The 17,875-nt window shown below is 42.7% G+C and overlaps 1 protein-coding gene across 4 annotated transcripts in view; it reads left to right on the top strand.

Moving 5' to 3' along the window:
- Nucleotides 1–17,875, top strand: part of vti1a (vesicle transport through interaction with t-SNAREs 1A) — a 126,988-nt gene that overhangs the window by 3,486 nt on the left and 105,627 nt on the right. For all 4 annotated transcript variants that reach the window (XM_010866967.4, XM_010866959.4, XM_010866984.3 and 1 more), the window contains exons 2-4: nt 992–1,050; nt 1,992–2,102; nt 16,564–16,641. In XM_010866967.4, the coding sequence (XP_010865269.1) occupies nt 992–1,050; nt 1,992–2,102; nt 16,564–16,641 (248 nt within the window). The remainder of the gene's footprint in view (nt 1–991; nt 1,051–1,991; nt 2,103–16,563; nt 16,642–17,875) is intronic.

Below are 17,875 nucleotides of genomic sequence, written 5' to 3'. Positions count from 1 at the left end.
TATTATAAATATTTCCTAACATTAATCCCATTGTGAACTTAGTATAATTGATAAAGGAAATATCAAACTAATGAAATGCCAGCATACCATTTTTTTTAAATTCAGTAATATGATAGGATGTATGATTTAAAGTATTTTTTGTTACGTATGATTTAAAGTATGCGTTACTAGAGATTTCGGCCAAAAGGCCAGACTTGAACCATCTATGCACTGAGACGTGCAGCTTTCCAGACCGCTAGGGCCACAAATAGTACAAATATTTGAATTCATTGTTGGGGCTGTTACTGTTAAGGCTCAGTGCAAATTCTCACTTTAAGACAGTGTTCAAATGCAGCTTTTGCACCGGTAAAATATATGAACCATTAGGAAATGTCAGATGTCAGAATCTATTTGTTTGTGTCAGATATGTAACATTGTATTTGTTCTGTGTTACACGCTGTTAAACTTCTTCCATCTCCCTTCTATTTCATGCTAACTTTAGGCTAATTATTTTCATGAGAGTAGTCGAACAAGGAAATTCTTTCAGTTTCTCATCCCTACTTGCTGAGCACAACAGTATCGGTTCAGCCTGAATGTTTAGATCACACCCCAATTCACAAGCTTCCATGTTGAACTCCACCAGTCTAATTAGCTTTAAGTCCTGGTTTGAATTAGAAGTCATCCGGTGAGGTTACGGCAACCTTTCAGTCATTCTTAGTGGGACCTGGAGTTAAATCTGGCAAACTAGTAGAGCCGACATCTCCGTTTCCTTTGAGTTGGCACGAGGTGTCTCGTTGCTGCTCTACAAAAGCCAACAAAGGCCGTTTACACGTGGATGAATAAGAGGCGTCAGATGTGGATCGGCGTGCGGCGAGTGTGTGTGTAAATATATCTTCAAATGCATTCTGGTGTGTGTTGTTTTCTCTTTCCCCGTTGTGGGGGAGTTGGTTGTTGTCATAAAGCACGGCTGCTCTGTCAACTGATCAATATGCTTCTACTGTTTCCCTTTCAGAGGAGAAGACACAGCTGGTTCTAAATGTCGACAAACAGCTCGAAGAAGTCAGAGAGTTGGTGAGACTTTGATCAGTAATTTCCGCTCTTCCCATTTTGTAAATAATGAATTTGGAAAGGCAAACAAGACAATTTCACCGGCTCACCCAGACAACTGCACCTGTGTAATCCTAAAAGTGACATGACACACACACACACACACACACACACCTTGTGGCGGATGGCTGCTGATTTTGATAACTGTGCAATCATAGTTGCGATAATTTGCTTTTAAGTGACACACCTGTGAGACCCTTCAAGTCATTATTTGGAGGGAGTCTTCACATCATACAGTTTCAGAATTCAAGGATGTGAACTAACATAAATTGTAGACAAAAGTTGTCTTGTTATTTCATCTCGATTAGGCTTCTCCGAATCTGCCTCAGAGGCTTGTCTTTGGGTTCCTCTAATGTCCTCGCTGTTGGGCCTCAACACAGTGGTGCTTTTTTACCAAACAGCCTTCCTGTCATATATTTTTGTTGTTGTTGTCATTGCTGAATGACACGAGGAAGAGCAGTCAATGTTTCCGCAAATCAAAACTTACACAGATTAAAGTTAATGTTGTGGAATTGGTGTCATTAAGTTTTGCTAGCTTTGGGATTTCAGTTTAATCTTTGGTATCTCTTGATGTTTTCTTTCTTTTTGAGTGACCTATGTGTCTAGCAAATCCAGGTTGTGTGCTACGCCATTGGTATGATTTGATTACATCTACCGTCTCTGTGTATAAATAAACACTTTAAATCAAATGTCCCGTAGTTTAATCATTAAATGGATGCCTAAGCAACTGTAGTGGGCAAAAGTCGGGTTTAACAACAGTACCATCTTATCATTATTTCCATACTTCCATAATCATTTAACATCAAAACTTTGAAATTAGGCCTTTTGTTGTGCTCTAGCTGTTTTTCCAATAGAATGTCATTGTTACTCACTGAATGAATGAACTCGTTGATTGCTGGACTTAGATGGAGCAGATGGACCTGGAGGTGCGTGAAATCCCCATCCAGAGCAGAGGCATGTACCAGAACAGACTGAAGAGCTACAAGGGGGAGATGGAGAAGCTGGAGAAAGACTTTGTGAGTACCACAACACCTTGTTTCTCTTAGTATGTACTACATCTACGGACTGTGTACACCCAGTCTAGGCCAGTGGGTGGTGAAGTCCTTTTGGTATTCATAGCACATCCTTTCATGCATATACCCTCTTGTGTGTGTGTGTGTGTGTGTGTGTGTACACAAAGAACTTGCGATCATTCCGCAGACGTAGTTTTGAAAAGCTTGTACACACACACGCTGAGACTTTCTCAAACATCCACCAGCACACCCAGACTGGAAGTGAAGGTCAGTGGAATGCCCACTGTGGATAATTCCTCGGCTGTTTTTGAAAGTCTGTGTGGTGTCCGTAGAGATGGGGCTTGTGTTGATGCTACAGAACATGGCCTCGTTTAGTAATTCATAAACCCACCTGTCCATCTAGAACCTTACACATATTAAACCTTAATTAGAAGCCAAGTGTTTTAACTTCAACGGGACTTTCTGTTGACCCAGCTCATACGCGGCCTGTTTAACTTTCGTACATTTACACGCTCCTGCTGAACCCAGGTGTTGTGTTTAGGCCTCTCTTGGCCTTACTTTTGGGGATTGCATGGTAGTATTTCTTTAATACGTTACCCCTGAACTCTTTCAGTTTGCATGTGGTTTCATTTATTTGTGTTATTTTTGTATGATTTGTTCAGTCATATTTGTGTGGAAGTATGGATATTTTTTTATTTTCCAATAGGCAGATTAAAATGGAAAGTTTAACAGTGGGCATATGCAATATCAATTGCTTCGTGCTAAAAGCATTGACCAAGATCTGAAATATTAAACAAAACAAACATGCGCACACTGGGAAATATCAGGTGCTAGTGATCTGTCGCTCCACAACTGAAAGTCTGCTAGCTCTCAGATCACAGAGGAGATCTCTAGTCTTTGAGAGGGCTCGCTTTCCTCACTGTGGGCATTTAATTGGCTGATGATTAATCTTTAGCTTCTCCTCTCTTGACACTTACCGTGGTTAATTATCAAGTAATTAACACCTGCTGTGTCGGATATTATGGCTAATTCACATTCCTCAAATTTTTGTCTGTACTGTGCTCTTTTGAGTGCATGCTATTATGTGAATAGGCCCCTTTGTCATCTTAAATATGTTGGCAATGAAGGACAAGAGAATATTTTATTTTTTTGTCACACACTTGAAAATACCAACATATATATTAGTACCGTGCAGGACTCAAAAAGCAAATTGAGAATATGGTTTAAAGCCATTTATTTGAGCAGTAAGGGTTTTTACTTTTATTGCTTAAACATTTTTGTTCCAGTATTTAACATTGACGTAAAAACAGAAATATGAATGCCATGAAATGTAGCAAAAACCAATTGTGTAACCAATTTGCTTCGGAAATTCTTCCGTGCCTTAACTTTGGCTGTTTTTTGTTATTTTATGTTGAGGTCGGGGTACTCTGAAGCTAGTCTAATACTTTAAGGGGCAGTTTTACTGACACGGATTAAGCCTAGTCTAGGACTAAAAAAAATCTAGTTCAAAACAACTCCATTGAGCTTGTTTCTTTTTTTGTCCTAGACTAGGCTTTATCAGTGTCTGCAAAATTATCCCTATGTGTTATATCTGCAGACTTGTTCTTACAGTTAAATTGTTAACTTTGGTGCCTGGTGAAATCCAACAAATTTGTGTTACTTTTTATTGTAGTCATATTTTATTTTTATTTTAACTTGAATGTTGTACAGTGTTTTATGAGCAAATTTTGCATAATTTTTGGCCCAGTTACATTCTCCTGACAGAAATAATCAGTGTATTTTTTGCCGATCCACAAGTAGATGTTTGTTTGATAGGCGAATCAGATGGTTTCAGTATACAGTAACAAACATATAACAATGGGCCGGATTCGTGAACACAGATTAAACCTACTCCTGGACTGAAAAATAAATAAATTGCCAACTTTGCCAACCTTTCCATTTTTGTTTCCTTACATCTAGGGGGGCCCCTGTCCTGCCCAACCTATTATCTTGACATTTGTTTTGCTCCAAACTAGATGTCAACAGTGGTGTGCATTTTAAACAGGACCTCCTGTTACCCACTTTCCCTGAGGTTCTAGTTCCCAAAAATTCTCCCAAAGCTGATAGTTCCTTTCACCTCTTCGTCAGAAGTGTCAAATGCTTCAGTCTGGCACGGACTCGCGCTTCTTCTCACTCCTGAACGCCCTATGAGCACAGGACACCAGTTATAAAGGGTGCTAGCCGGCAGATCACAGGACACCAGTTATAAAGGGTAATCAAGACCTTGTGTTCCATCCCTCCCCCCTCTCTGACCTCCGTTCTCCCCCTCCTGACCTCCCTGAGGTGTCTCCCCCCCCCCCCCCCAACCACCACTCTCATCCTCTTGGTCACCCTCTGTTTTGAGGTCTTCACGCCCGCAACATGCCAGATTGAGCCCCTGTCTCCCATGCCCGACAGGGCTGTGCCCAACTCCAATAACTCAGCCATTTTCCAGACGGATGCTAAAAAAAAAAAAGTGCACATCAGAAGGACATCCCGAAAGGGCATTTACTATTCCTTTCCTGGTTGACGGCTTCATTTTTCTAATGGAGTGACAGAGGGTCTTAGAACCAGAGGACACCCGTGGAGGGGCCTTGCATCAGCTGAAGGGGAAGCTGGTGCTACCAAAAAAAAAAAAACACCCAAATAAATGAGAGGGGGGGAAAAAATCCCGGTTTGATGGAGGGGATGCGTTTAAGTCAGGGGAAGCAGAATAACATGCCTCTTAGCGAGGCCTTTGATCAGGCAGAAGAGAGACCTGATGGATGCTTAATTTAATGAAACCTATCAGCTAATACAGACCCTCCATCTTCAAAGGTAGCACTAAAGTTTTGTTCCACCGCCGGGAGGCTAGGGCAGCGAACGCAGTGAACACCCTCGACATCCATTCTGGCTGAGCTCGGACCGCGCGGGTCTGTTTGTGGGGGGGGGGGGTCACACACAGGGGAGCCGCTGTGTCTGGCACTGCAGCCACACTGGCCCAAGGTACGTATGCCTTACTGGAGCGGTAGGGATGCCATATTCCCCTGAACCACAGGGACCACAAGCATGACAGCGCTTAGGGCCACATCCACAGGACTTTACATCGAAGAATACAAAGTCAGAATATAGCTTTTGTACCTTAGGGATTTTAGGGTACAACATTTAGTTTGAGTGCTCGAGAAGCTGTCGTCCCTCTTTGCTGACACAAGATGGCGATGTTGCTCAAGGAATTCAGGCCTACCGGAACTGTCTGGTAGGTGATATTGATAAGCACACATGCCGATTTTAAACGTCTTTCTCAATATATTGAGACCTGCTTAAAGAGCTGCTTCTCCTCGCTGTGTTTAGCTCTGGCCTGGTCTACTCTGTGAAACTCTGAGATAGGAGTGGAAAATACTCTGGCCTGGTCTACTCTGTGAAACTCTGAGATAGGAGTGGAAAATACTGTGGCCTGGTCTACTCTGTGAAACTCTGAGATAGGAGTGGAAAATACTGTGGCCTGGTCTACTCTGTGAAACTCTGAGATAGGAGTGGAACATACCTGGTTGACCTGCAGGTTCTGGACTTCCAGTTAGTTAGAACAGAACCCTTTGTTGATCTGTGTTGCTGGTGTATATTTCAAGTAGGTCCGGTCCTTGTTATTTTCTGACTATGGCCATGATCAGTTCAATTGTTTATGTTAAGTGTTATTCTTGCTGTGCTTTCGGTTTTAACTATATAAAGTGGGTACGATTTTATACTGTGCTCCGACTGTGCACCAGAAGGACTTGGCTTCAAACATAGGTGCAGTAAAGGCCATTCTTTGGTTTACAAATGAACCTTTTTAAAAATAACAAAATAACCTTTATTATTATTTTAAAAAATTAAGTTGCTCTTGGTTGAACAATTGTAGATACAGAGAATGGTTCTCACATTTCTCTGCTTCATTATGCCAGCTATGGCAGCATACGTTGCCAAGGCTGGGTTCCCAGTCTGGGTTCCCAGTCTGAATACCACAGCAAGTTGAATTTTCTTGGAGTGATGAAAAGCATTGTCTATCATTTCACCTTATTTTTGAGGACATTCACTGATTTTCTATTCAAGGTGCGCCAAATTTTTGCTGCACTCTTTTGATATTTTTTATGTTCTACAGTTTGATGCATGCATAAAACTTCAACAAACCCTTCCCAGGCGAATTTACGGTGAGGAGGCAAGGAAGTGTTTGTCAGTTTATCTTGTCCGGATTATCTTGTCCAGTTTATCTTGTAACTATCAACCTATGGCAATGGTAGCCATAGGTTGATAGTTACCAACACCTGTACACTGAATGGCTTCCAGCATCTATCAAGGGAGGTAATGAATGCATTTCTGAAGAGTTTACAGAATCAACCAGCCTTGAAATATTGAACAGTATTCACCTTATGCGGTCTTATAAATGGAATTAATAGCTGTCTGCTGACCTGATCCCATATGTGTAACAGCTTTTTTTCCACGTTTCAGTCTCTTAAGTGATTATTAATGACCTTCAAGTGGAAAAAGAAATAATTCAATGAAAATACATTTTCTTTTAGGGCAAGTATTGAATGCAGTAGCTATGCAGTGAGCACCTTGGGTCCTTCAGTATATTCTGTAAAGAGGAAAATGCCTCAGATAAAACGCAAGATGAACTATGGCAACTTGTAAATTATTTGGCCTTGCTTTTAACATGGATGACATTTTTGCAAATGCCTCTCTGTGCTTTCCATTGTGTATCAGTGAGCATTGTTCAGGACACCTCGATTGGTGTCGGCAGAATTTGAGCTGCATCAAGTTACCCATAAGCACTATCTTTTTTTAATTTCATTTCCAAACCCAGCACCACTGAAAGGTTTCAAACAGAGGTAATTCTTTATTTACTTTTTTAATTTATTCTAAAAATATATATTTTTTAATGTTATGTTTTAAAATGTTTTAAAGGTTTTATTATGTAAATGGAACTAATAGCTTCCTTTTGTCAAATAAGATTAAAAACATTTAAACGGTATAAGGATGGGATAATGTCTTTTGCATGGGGTTTGAAGAATACAATACTATAGATAATATGACAGCAATCACATGTGAGAGCACCTGAGAGTACGAATTAGGCCGTTTGAATCCAGACCATCCTGAGTCTCTAGAACCAGACCGCTTACTTCCACAATCACAATCCAGTACTGCTTGTGCCGTTGCCCAAGGTCTTGCCACGTGAGACAGTGAGCAACCTGCCTACACATTGTTTTAACTACAGTAGACCAACAGAGCTGCTGTAGGAGGTCAAAGCTGTGTGCTGGACAACCTTGGGAGACAGCATGGTCACTGGGGTCTGGGAATTTCCTTTAGTCTTTGGCTTCAGACCAAACTTTTCAAATTCTAGCTTTTGCCTTTAAGTATATGTATAAGTCTGCATGAAACCAGCTAATTTCCTATTTTAATTATGGGGGGCTGAATTTTATTCCGTGCTGTATTCCGCTGTGCATCAATGAGATCGTCGTTCATGGTCAAGTCACAGTCACGAGGACTGCCGTACTTTGGTACTTACCCCAAAGTTGTCTTGATGGGCTCAGGAATTTAAGCAAAACATCGGCAAGCATTTGCGAAACCACAATATGGTTATGTCCTACTGTCCTTTCTCAAGATGTGTCGTTAAATTCCTTCACTTTGAATGGGAGAGGTTTAATAATTAGGTTATTTGAAATAGGTTTGACAGATATTGAACGAGCACTTTACTGTGCTTAGCCTCTCAAGGCACAGTTTCATTGTAATCCATCTTGGAGGTTCTGTCTTCTTTGCCCCCAATCCTCTTTTACACTGACTTCTACAAACAAAACATGACAGGCCCACATTAGTTGGATGTTAGACACTATAAATCCCCTTGAATGGACTTGTCTGCATTTGTCCTCCCTAACAGTTTTTGGTCTTCATTGTGTACCACTAAGGAGTTAATGCAGATTATGGTTTATATGTTCTCTAGTTTAACAAGCCATCAATAGCGATAAAAGTCCAGTCACGCATTCAGATTAAAAAGATCAGATTTCTTATTGAAAAAGCCAGGATTGAGAGGATTTTTACGTCTTTTACACAGAGCCCAGCGCAGATCTAACATGTAAACAGAATCAATCTTTTCCTCTGTTTATGATTCCTGCCTCTCAGTCTAACACAGAAGCTCTTGGCCAAGCTCCTTGTGGACTGGCTGAATAGAAAGACTTGTCCTTTTGGAGACCCTGCGCGGAGGCCTGCAGCCTCTAGTAGATCAGGCTCCCTGTTGGGATGGAGCGGAGCGTCATGGAAAGGGACCGATGGATGGGTGAAGGACTGAGTCGCTAGGAGGACAGAGTCCACAAGGCAAACCCTAACAAGGTAGTCATGGCAGGCCAGTACAAAAAGTTACGCACTCACTCTAGTAAATTATTATCAGCTAATGTGCTAATTAATCCATTACTGTCTCCAAAAACAATATAGGCAATGGGATTGTAAGGAATCTGTTTTCAAATGGACGCTGATTCACAGGATTGTTAGAGGAATGGGGCGTTTGGAAAGAACTGTTTAATTGAACAGATCTTTCATTAATGGTAATCATAACTGTGTGCATGCGAGAGCATGCGCTGGGTACTTTGTACACTCAGCCCTCCTTCATTGATGCAGTCATTTCCCACCACTTATCTTGGGGTCCTGTCCAAAGCGTAGACAGTCCCCCCCCCCCCGCTGCCACTGATCAGTAGCGTCAGACATGTGTCTGGATGTGTCTACCTGAACCCAGGTCCTCTGTGTCCTCAGGGCCTGTGTGATTGACTGACTTGACTGGGAGATAATAAGGGGGGGGGACAGAAAGACACAGGGATACATTACACCCCCCCGCCCCCCCCCCCACCTCGCAGGGCTGTCTTCCCCCTTGTTTCGCAGCCCCAAGCCTGTCCCACACACCAGTGGAAACCAGAAGTGGCATGTGACACCCACACCCAAGTGATGTGCTGACAGGCAGGACCAGAATAGGTGACACCAATCTTCTTTTTTTTTCTTCTTCTTATTTTGCAATGTCTTTTTTTTATTTTTTTTTATTTGCCAGACTGGCTTAAATATGTAAAGGTCATGAAGTATTTATGAAATGCATTATGAATGCATCTCGTAGGCTTGTTGTGTTTGCCCTCCCTTTCCTTTTTGCCGTTTGGCTTTAACAAACCAGAGTGGAAAGGAGAGGGAAGGGAACTTTAACATCGCCAGTTTTCTTCAGCACTCGCTGGGTTTCCGCAGTTCGCTCGATGTATTTACCCTGGGATGAGGTCTTGAAATGGAAACAAACTTTCTCCCATCCAGTTTCATTGCCCTTTCTCTTGCCTAAATGCTTTTAATGAGGAGCGTGCAAAAGAAAGCGAAAATGCTTTTGGTCTTTGTGGCTGACAATTCTGTTGTTTCTCTGCTGGTTATGAAGCCTGCGGAGGAATCTTGCTGTGGCCTTGATCAAAATTACACTGTAGAGGATGAATTAAGGATTTGTTCGTTTATCCCAGAGGTTGGCTGACATCAGAGCTTTAACTCGCACCCACAATCAGCCTGAACACCTTTTGTTTTATTTGGGTTCTGAGGCAGACTTATTTTTGACTTTGTGTCTTTACACAATTTGTTGACATCAGGTGGTAAAATCAAGAAGTGTGTTGCATTCAAAATGTGATTCAAAGAATCAGGGTGTCCCTTTATTTAACTGATTGTCAGCTGGTGTTTGCCTGGAAGTTATTTATTACGTTACTCAAGGTTACAACATTTACTTATTACTTGCATACTAAAAACTAAAATGATTTAGGTATCTGTAATTTAACCAAGTTAATACCTGGTAAACACTAGACTGTAAAATTTGGCATGAATTGCTTTTCATCTTTTTCAATTGAGCTGTTTAAACTCATCTTCTTTTTCTTGTCAGTAGCTGGCTCCAGGGTCTTAATGTCCTCCTATTTTTTAATGCACATGGATTAGATTTATTGTTATTAAATCCAAATGAAACTAGTGGATGGTGCACCTGCCAGTCACAATCAAATGCAGAAGTGAGACCGAACACGCACAGCACAGGCGCCCACAGACTATGGCTGGCCACGGTCATATCAGTCACCGGTGAAACGCGGTCCAGCCCTACGCCCTGGTCGACTCAGCCACACACTCACCCTGAGGAAGAGGGTTTCTGACCGTGTCCTGTCCGTGGCTTGTTCAAATCCACGGGAGGGAGTTAAACAAGACCCTCACTGGCCCTCAGTTGGCCATGGCTGGTGTTTTGGACAGCTGCTCCGAAAGCTGCCCTGAAACACGTGGACTCCTGTGGAGCGGTTAAGTGTGGTGGGAGGTTCACAGGGGCACATGTTGGAATGGCTCGGCTGGAAGGGGCCGTGGCCCTCATCTGCATCCCAATGTGGTCCGACCGTTGGAATCAGAAGGTATACAGATATGTAGTGTTAATGATGTGGGTAAGCCCCTATATGTTGGCAGCTCTGTTGTCATGCTAATGAGGGAGGCATTCAGGGCAGACAATGGTCACGTTGCTCCCCTGAAAGGAGAGGGACAGAGGGCCATATATAGTCTGCACAGCAACACACACACACATTATATATTTATTTATATATATATATATATATGTGTGTATGCCCAAATCGCTTCCTTTGTGTCTAGCTTTATACATTTTTAGATAACATTCCGAGAATAGACATCAAACAACAATGAATCATAAATCGAGGTCAAAAGAGAACACTCCGACGCGGAGAAAGGGTTAAAAGTGAAGGTCTTCTTTTTTTTTTTATTTTCTTTTTTTTTGAAGGAAAAAGAAAAGAGACCAATTCGAGGAAAAGGAAAAAAAAAAGAAAAAAGAAAAGTTGTTCTCAGTGGAGGGTTCAGTGAACCATATGTAGGTAGCCACAGGCTAATGGGCCGATTGGTCCCTGGCTCGCCAGGTATCCCGCACCGTGCGCCCCCCTCCCCCTCCACCACCACCCCCAGCCCCCCCCTCCCACCCTGAAATCCCTCCTCCATTTCCCTCTAATCTCACCTTTTTCTCTGGCGCTGACCCGGGGAGGCCCACTTTATTCCCCACTGCACGCCAGAAGCCAGCGTTGTGATCCGAGCGGGCCCCGCTCTGGTTCCTCTCGCCCGGCTGCCTCCCCGACGGCTCTCCTCTATTGATTTCTGCACCACTGACGCTCTGGCCCCGGCTCTCCTCTCCCTCCGCCCCCCCCCGCCCCCCCACCAAACAGCCCGGAATTCACGTACCGGGAGACGAAGGGGAAGACGGGAAGAACTGGGGAAAAAAGGAAAAAAGAAGCCGGGCCTTTGATTTTTCATTAGAACTGCTTCCATATTTTAATATTGGGTTTAATCGGCCCTCATGCCTTAAAGAAAGAACCATTGAGGGACGATTCCCTGGCCTTCAAAAAGTATATGGGGTTTCTTCAATCAAAGCCCCTTGAATTTGCTCTTTTGTTTCGAGTTCAGTTGCGATCGTTTTTTTTTTCTTCTCCTCCTCCTCGCTCACCGGCCCTCTTGGTTGACGGGTCCAGTCGTTAGGCTTATTGACCGATCCCTGCACTACGTAACAACAGAAATGACTTTGACAGGGAGATCTGGTGCCCTTATCACAGAGGTGGAGGAAGAAAGGAGCCCTATTGTAACAAAATGACATTAAACAAAGGGTGTCCTATGAATATATCATTTTATTTTTTTTGGTTACATAAACATGATGTGATTATTTGATTTATTGCAAAATGTTATATTTAATATCGCGTTATGTAAATATAGTATACATTAATATATTTATCGACGACATCATTTCCTGCTTAAATGACAGTGAGGCCCAATTGAAATGGCTGGAGTGCTCGTCATTACATTGGACATTTCCTCCGCCCTCAGTGTATAATGTGTTCCAGCTCCATTATCGCCTTGTTTTGCCTGATCATTTGAGTTTATTTGTGGTCTTTTGTAGCTCTGCGGAGACTCCTTTAGTCTTTTATGACTGTGAAACACAATGCCTTGTGTGTGTTAAAGCCACAAAAGCACCAACCTGTGAGCTAATGAGAGGCCCCATGCTGTTATCTAAAGCTCTGGGCTCCCTTCTACTGTTGCAGTCATATTAAGAGGAGAACACACACAGGCCAGTGTACACACACACACACACACACGCGCACACACATTCGTACCGAGAATTTCTGAAGGAGATTTCTCATACACACAAACACACACCATTAAGACACATGCTTTCACAAGGCTTTTTACATAAACACACAGTCCTACAGACGTGCACACCTGCTCTGATGATAGACAAGAGTAGAGGATTGGATGACACCGACGACCAAAAACAAAGCAAAGGCACCGAAAGCCCCTCCTCACCATTGTTTCTGCTTGCCTTTATCTGATAATGTGTCAAACGCAACAAAAGCAGCACTTACTTAATTGAACAACCTTGGCCAATTTGTTAAGAGAGGGGAGACAAAATCAACAAGTGTGCGTTTGTGTGCGAGGTGTTCTTTGTGCCAGGTGTGAGTGTGTTAACCCCCTGCCACGCCGAGATGCGTCATGGAAGAAGCTGTTGTCATACTTCAGCTCTCTCAAAGGTCTCTGCTTCCTGTGATTGTCGTGCCACCCTCCACCACCTCAGCTTCTGGGGTCACGGAACACCCTGTGTCCCTGGTCCGCTGCTTCACCCAGGCTGGAAGTCACCCTCCAGTTTGGGTGGGATTGCAGTGTTAATTGGTCCATATTCATGCCATGTTTCGTCAGAGGTCTAATGGTATAGCGGCGATATTAATGACGGTGCTGTGATAGTATTGTTTTTATGTTTTTTTTGTTAATAATAAACGTTGTAGTTATGGCCGCCTCCTCCTTACCAGTATGTGGAGATGATGGATTGACAGTAAACGGAAGGATAAAAGCCCATTTGACGGCGACACCCGCCAAGTGACAAAAGGTGCATTAAGCCACCAAAACAAATGAAACGGCCACCCGTTTTCCCGCCACTGCAGAGAGACTTAATGAACCGCACTTTTGTAAAATAAATATTGTTAATTACCGTTCCCGCCATGCCACCAGCAGTATGCTGGGGGGGGGGTTAAAGGGAGAGGAAGAGGCATCTGCAGAGGAACTTCAGGGCCCTCATTACACCAGGCCCCGGGGTATTTCTACGCCTTTTATATCCCATCTAATGAACTGTTTACATTTCTCAGCTTTCCAGGCGCCACCGTTTTTTGCACGTGCTTGTGTCACTTGTTGCAGTGGCCTTAAAGAGAAGAGGGAAGACTCGAGAGGGGGGCGGGGGGGCGGGGAGGGGGGTTGTATTAAAAAAAAAAAATCAAAATTACAATGAAGACCTGTTTATATGGTTTTGATAATAGTGACAGATGTACTTTGGGTCGGTAAACCGAGTCTTAAAATGACTGTCAGTGTTGGCCTTGTGTTAATATTCTAAATGTGAGTATTTTTAGAATAATTGTTTTACCGGTTCCTTTAAATGAATGATGTTACATATATCCAGACGGTGTTGCAGGTATTTAAGTAGAAATTATGTAGTATTTTACTATTTTGCTCATAAATGCATGAATATAGATTTCAGTTCTAATCGATTGATTTGCATATTGTACGTGGTTTATTATGCATACCTATTTAATTGTGTTTTGACGGGTTGAATTAAGCTTTTTTTCCTTTTCCCATGAATGTCAACGGAGGTAAAACACGTGTTTTTGACAGGACACCAGCACCTCCGTCTCCCATTTGACGTTTGACGAGAGAGAGTTTTAAAGGCAGACGGACCACTTTGCATAAAGTTAAGATGGATCTTTGTACTTTTTCTTTTTTTTTTTGTGCTTCCGGGAATAGAAGCAAATTCTCACCCAAGATTAAAAAAAGTGACAAAAGAAAGACCTTTCAAAAGGATTAAAAAAAGATCTCCCTTTTCTTTTCTATGGCAATAAGGTATCTTATGAAAGTGCTCATTCTTTTTAGATTACAAAGCCTCCTCGCCTGTTTTCATGTTGTTTTTAATTTTCTAGCTCGGTCTTCAACACACAATATCCATAATGAAAAACTTTCTATCAATATTTTGTGTCTCTATTTGTTTTATTTTTATTTCTTTACTTACTATTTAGCTATACCTTTTTAAATATGGCAATCAGCAAACACTCATCCAGAGCCACTTACAACTTCCATATTTCTGGAACCTTCCTAGTTATTATAAACCTTTATATAGCATGATCAAATGTATAGAATTTAATAATTTATGCTCTCTATAGTGGGGATCTCAAAAGTCACACACGACAAAATATTATCAAATGAAGACAATCGCGGTTTGACATGCACTTTTTTTCTTTTTTTTTTTTTGAACCCCATCCGGTAATCAAAGTCTGTCAGTGGTTGAGGCAGTCAATATTGCACAGCTGCTCTTGTTTTACATCAAATGAGAAGGGAATAATCACTGTGAGGGTTATGGGGTTTTTCCGGAGGGGGGAATTCAAACCACCAGTAAATGGGTTGGGAGCAGCAGCAGCCTTTGGTTCAGTAGCAGTTCTTTTTATTTTCTGTTTTATTTGCGCAGCATTCATCGCGGAAGCTGTTGATACTCTTGGCAGCAAACAGCTATTTAGAAGTACCAAAAAACTGTGCCGGGTTTGAAGAAGACGTCAGTCTGCATACTCAAATCAAGCTTTCTCGCAGGCTTCTAGTCTCAATTACTGGCAACCCGTCATTCCCCTAAGTTACGCTGCAGCTCTTTAAGATGAATCTCTACTAAAATGAGATATGTGGGTGTTATCCCGGCGAAACATGATTCTACGCCGCGTGTACTGCGGTGTCTGCCTATTCTAGGTTGATGCTTACTGTCTTTGTACTCGCTCTAACTACTGAGAATCCCGTGTCTTAACTTGGTCATAACCCTTAACCTGTACATTCTAAGTAAAGGGAATCATACTTCCAGTGAAGAATTAATTTGCTCCTGTCCGAAATCTCAATGTCTTGATTAATGCTGTCTGAATGGTCCAAAAGCTGGGGGCCAAAAACATAGTCACAAAGATAGGAAACAGAGCATTTTCTTCTGCTTGTATGCAGTATTATGACTGGGTTACTTTCATATTTGTTGTTCACCGTGTTCAGGTCTTGTGGTGGTTACCTCAGGTCCCTGTGGCACCCGAGGCCTGTACAGAGGGGACTTTGGGTGGTTTCTGGCTTGTTGCCTTGGTCAATCAGATTCCCAGACAACTCTGTGATTACTCCTGAGGCCCTCACTTCCACAATAACGAATCTCTTCCCAATGGGCTGATATCTTTCCACTCACTGGTCAAGTTTATAAGGAAAACCAGTATTGAGACTGGTGTTTGTTTTTCTATGCATAATTCAATTCAATTTAGTGAGATGATTGTAATTGGTAAACAATATATAGATAATTCAGCGCTGTTTCTCGATAGTCATACCATCATTTAGAAACATCAGTATTCAGCCGTCACTTCATACAGTTTCAAAACCGGAACTGGACAAAATAAATGAAATGTGTGTCCCCACAGATCTGAGAGTAGATGTACCAATATCACATTTTCAGCCCTATCTCTCTCATTGTTTCTGATTTAGCTCCCCTCCCACTGCCAACATAGAACTCCTGTCAGGGCAGAAAAAGAAGAAAAGCCATGCAGGCTTTGTAAACAGTTTCGCTCTTTCTGTTGCTGTGTATTTAGTTTGGAGGGCATTTGAAGAGGGCTCTTTTTTGGCTTGGTGTCTGTAAACAAGCGCTACACAACGTCTGCTCTTTCAGCATTGAGGTGGCACTGAAGTGTGTGTGTGTGTGTGTGTGTGTGTGTGTGTGTGTGTGTGTGTGTGTGTGTGTGAAAAAAAATGTTGTTTGAGTGTTTGTCTTTTTTTTTGGACATGGCATTCCCTCTCTCAGCCCTTCTGAAGGGTGCAGGGGGAACGAGAGAGAGGGGAGAGGGAGCCCGAATCTGATGGAACGCCAATGGGTGATGAATTATTCCCTGTCTAAGTCCCTGCATCGGCCTTATCACAGAGCCTGCCACTGCACTGTGCTGACAGCGGTGACAGCCCCCAGAAACCATTTAGCGCTGACAAGTGATACTGTCCTAACACAGCTCCCAGCCCTGCCCTCGTGCTCCAGCCCGCCGTAGCTGGTTTTATTCTTCAGATTGGGTTTATTTAAGTGGGAAAGGGGGGCATCTCTACAATTCCAGTGGCACTAGATCATCTCGCAAGTGTGCCCATACGCGTGCGCACGCGTGCGCGCACGTAGAATCTGCAGGTGTAGTTTTATTTGTGTTTTTTTTTTTTTTTTTTTTTTTACACTCTGGTCCATTAGGGGGCTCTCGTGCTTAAGAAATGCCTGTTATGTTTTTCCAAGACAACTTCACTAAGGCGTTTTTTTTTTTTATTTCTCCCTCCTGTTTTCTCTTTCTCTCCCCTTCTGTTCTCCTCTGTCTTCTTCTCCTTCCTCTTCCTTGTGCCCCTGCAGAAAAGGTCACGTATCGCCTACAGTGATGAGGTGCGGAACGAGCTCCTGGGTGAAGACGCCGGCTCATCCGAGAGTCAGGTGAGGTGCTAATCAGGGACCGTCGGTCCCCAGCGTGGGTGGCTGGCCCCGGGTGGGAAAAGGGTCAGGGCCTCGCAGGGCCCCTTCCAGGGCCACCGGGGCCACCGCAAGCATTGGCACCAAGTCAGGCGGAAGGAACACTGTTTAATGCAAAGCTGCCTAGGGTCTGAATAGGCTCCAGGACTGGGTCCAGTGTTTGGGCAGCACCAGATTGGGGCAACCCCCCCGCCGCCCGCCCCCCCCCCCCCCAACAGCTGCTGTCCAGCCATCTATGCACTTATCCTCCCGAAAACATGTCCCACAGACACGCACGCGCTTGCGTGTAACCAGCCACCTCCCCAACACGTCTTTCACAGTCCTTTAAACACCAGTGGAGGGGGTGCCACACAAAACGGACGCTCTGAGGAAATATTCTTACCAGGGTCGCCGTGATAAGCACTGGGGAAGTCGCTGAAATTAGTTATGTTTTTCTTAACATTTCTTATTAGTGGTACTGTGTTTTAGCACTAGTGAAATGATGATAATTGAATTGACAGTTAAAAAATATCATTAAGTTCATAAAAGACATGTGGATTTTCTAATGATCATTTAACTTATTGATGTTTATCACAAACATTCCGTGCCATGGATTATAACAGATAAAAAGCAATTTAACCACTTCTGCTGTAAAGAAAAGGACAAGAGAAATATAGTAAACATGGGAAATTAAGTGTCTTCAAAAACTGTATTGATTCATTCATATTGAATATGAGAAAGGAATAACAAAAGCAAACATCTTAAATTGTTATCTCAATTGACCAAAATATGCCATGATTTCAATTGTCTGAAGTGCTGCATCAAAAAAGCCCCACATCAACTGCTACGCAAACCGTATTTTTAACACTTGAGACGCTCTGCCTATCTCTCACCTGCACATCTGCCTCTTAAGAACAGACACTCAGAACTCTGACCAGTGTCCTTTTGTCTAATTATATTTTACCTCAAATTATCCTGTCAACTTTGCAGTGACTGCGGTGTCTGTCACAGACACACACCGAGAGAGGGACAAATACACACGTATGTACATTAGTACTTTGTAAAAGTACAGTGAAATGATCTGCAGTATTTCGGAGCAAAATAAAGTTGTCTCATTTTTTTTTTTATAGCTTCCTTATTACCATTTCAATAATGACCCCTGCTCCACACATCTTACAGACATATGTAACACTAGCCGGGATGTGTAATTGATATGCAT

Source organism: Esox lucius, chromosome 5, assembly GCF_011004845.1.
Source record: "Esox lucius isolate fEsoLuc1 chromosome 5, fEsoLuc1.pri, whole genome shotgun sequence".
NCBI lineage: Eukaryota > Metazoa > Chordata > Actinopteri > Esociformes > Esocidae > Esox > Esox lucius.
This window is presented reverse-complemented; position numbering and strand designations above follow the sequence as displayed.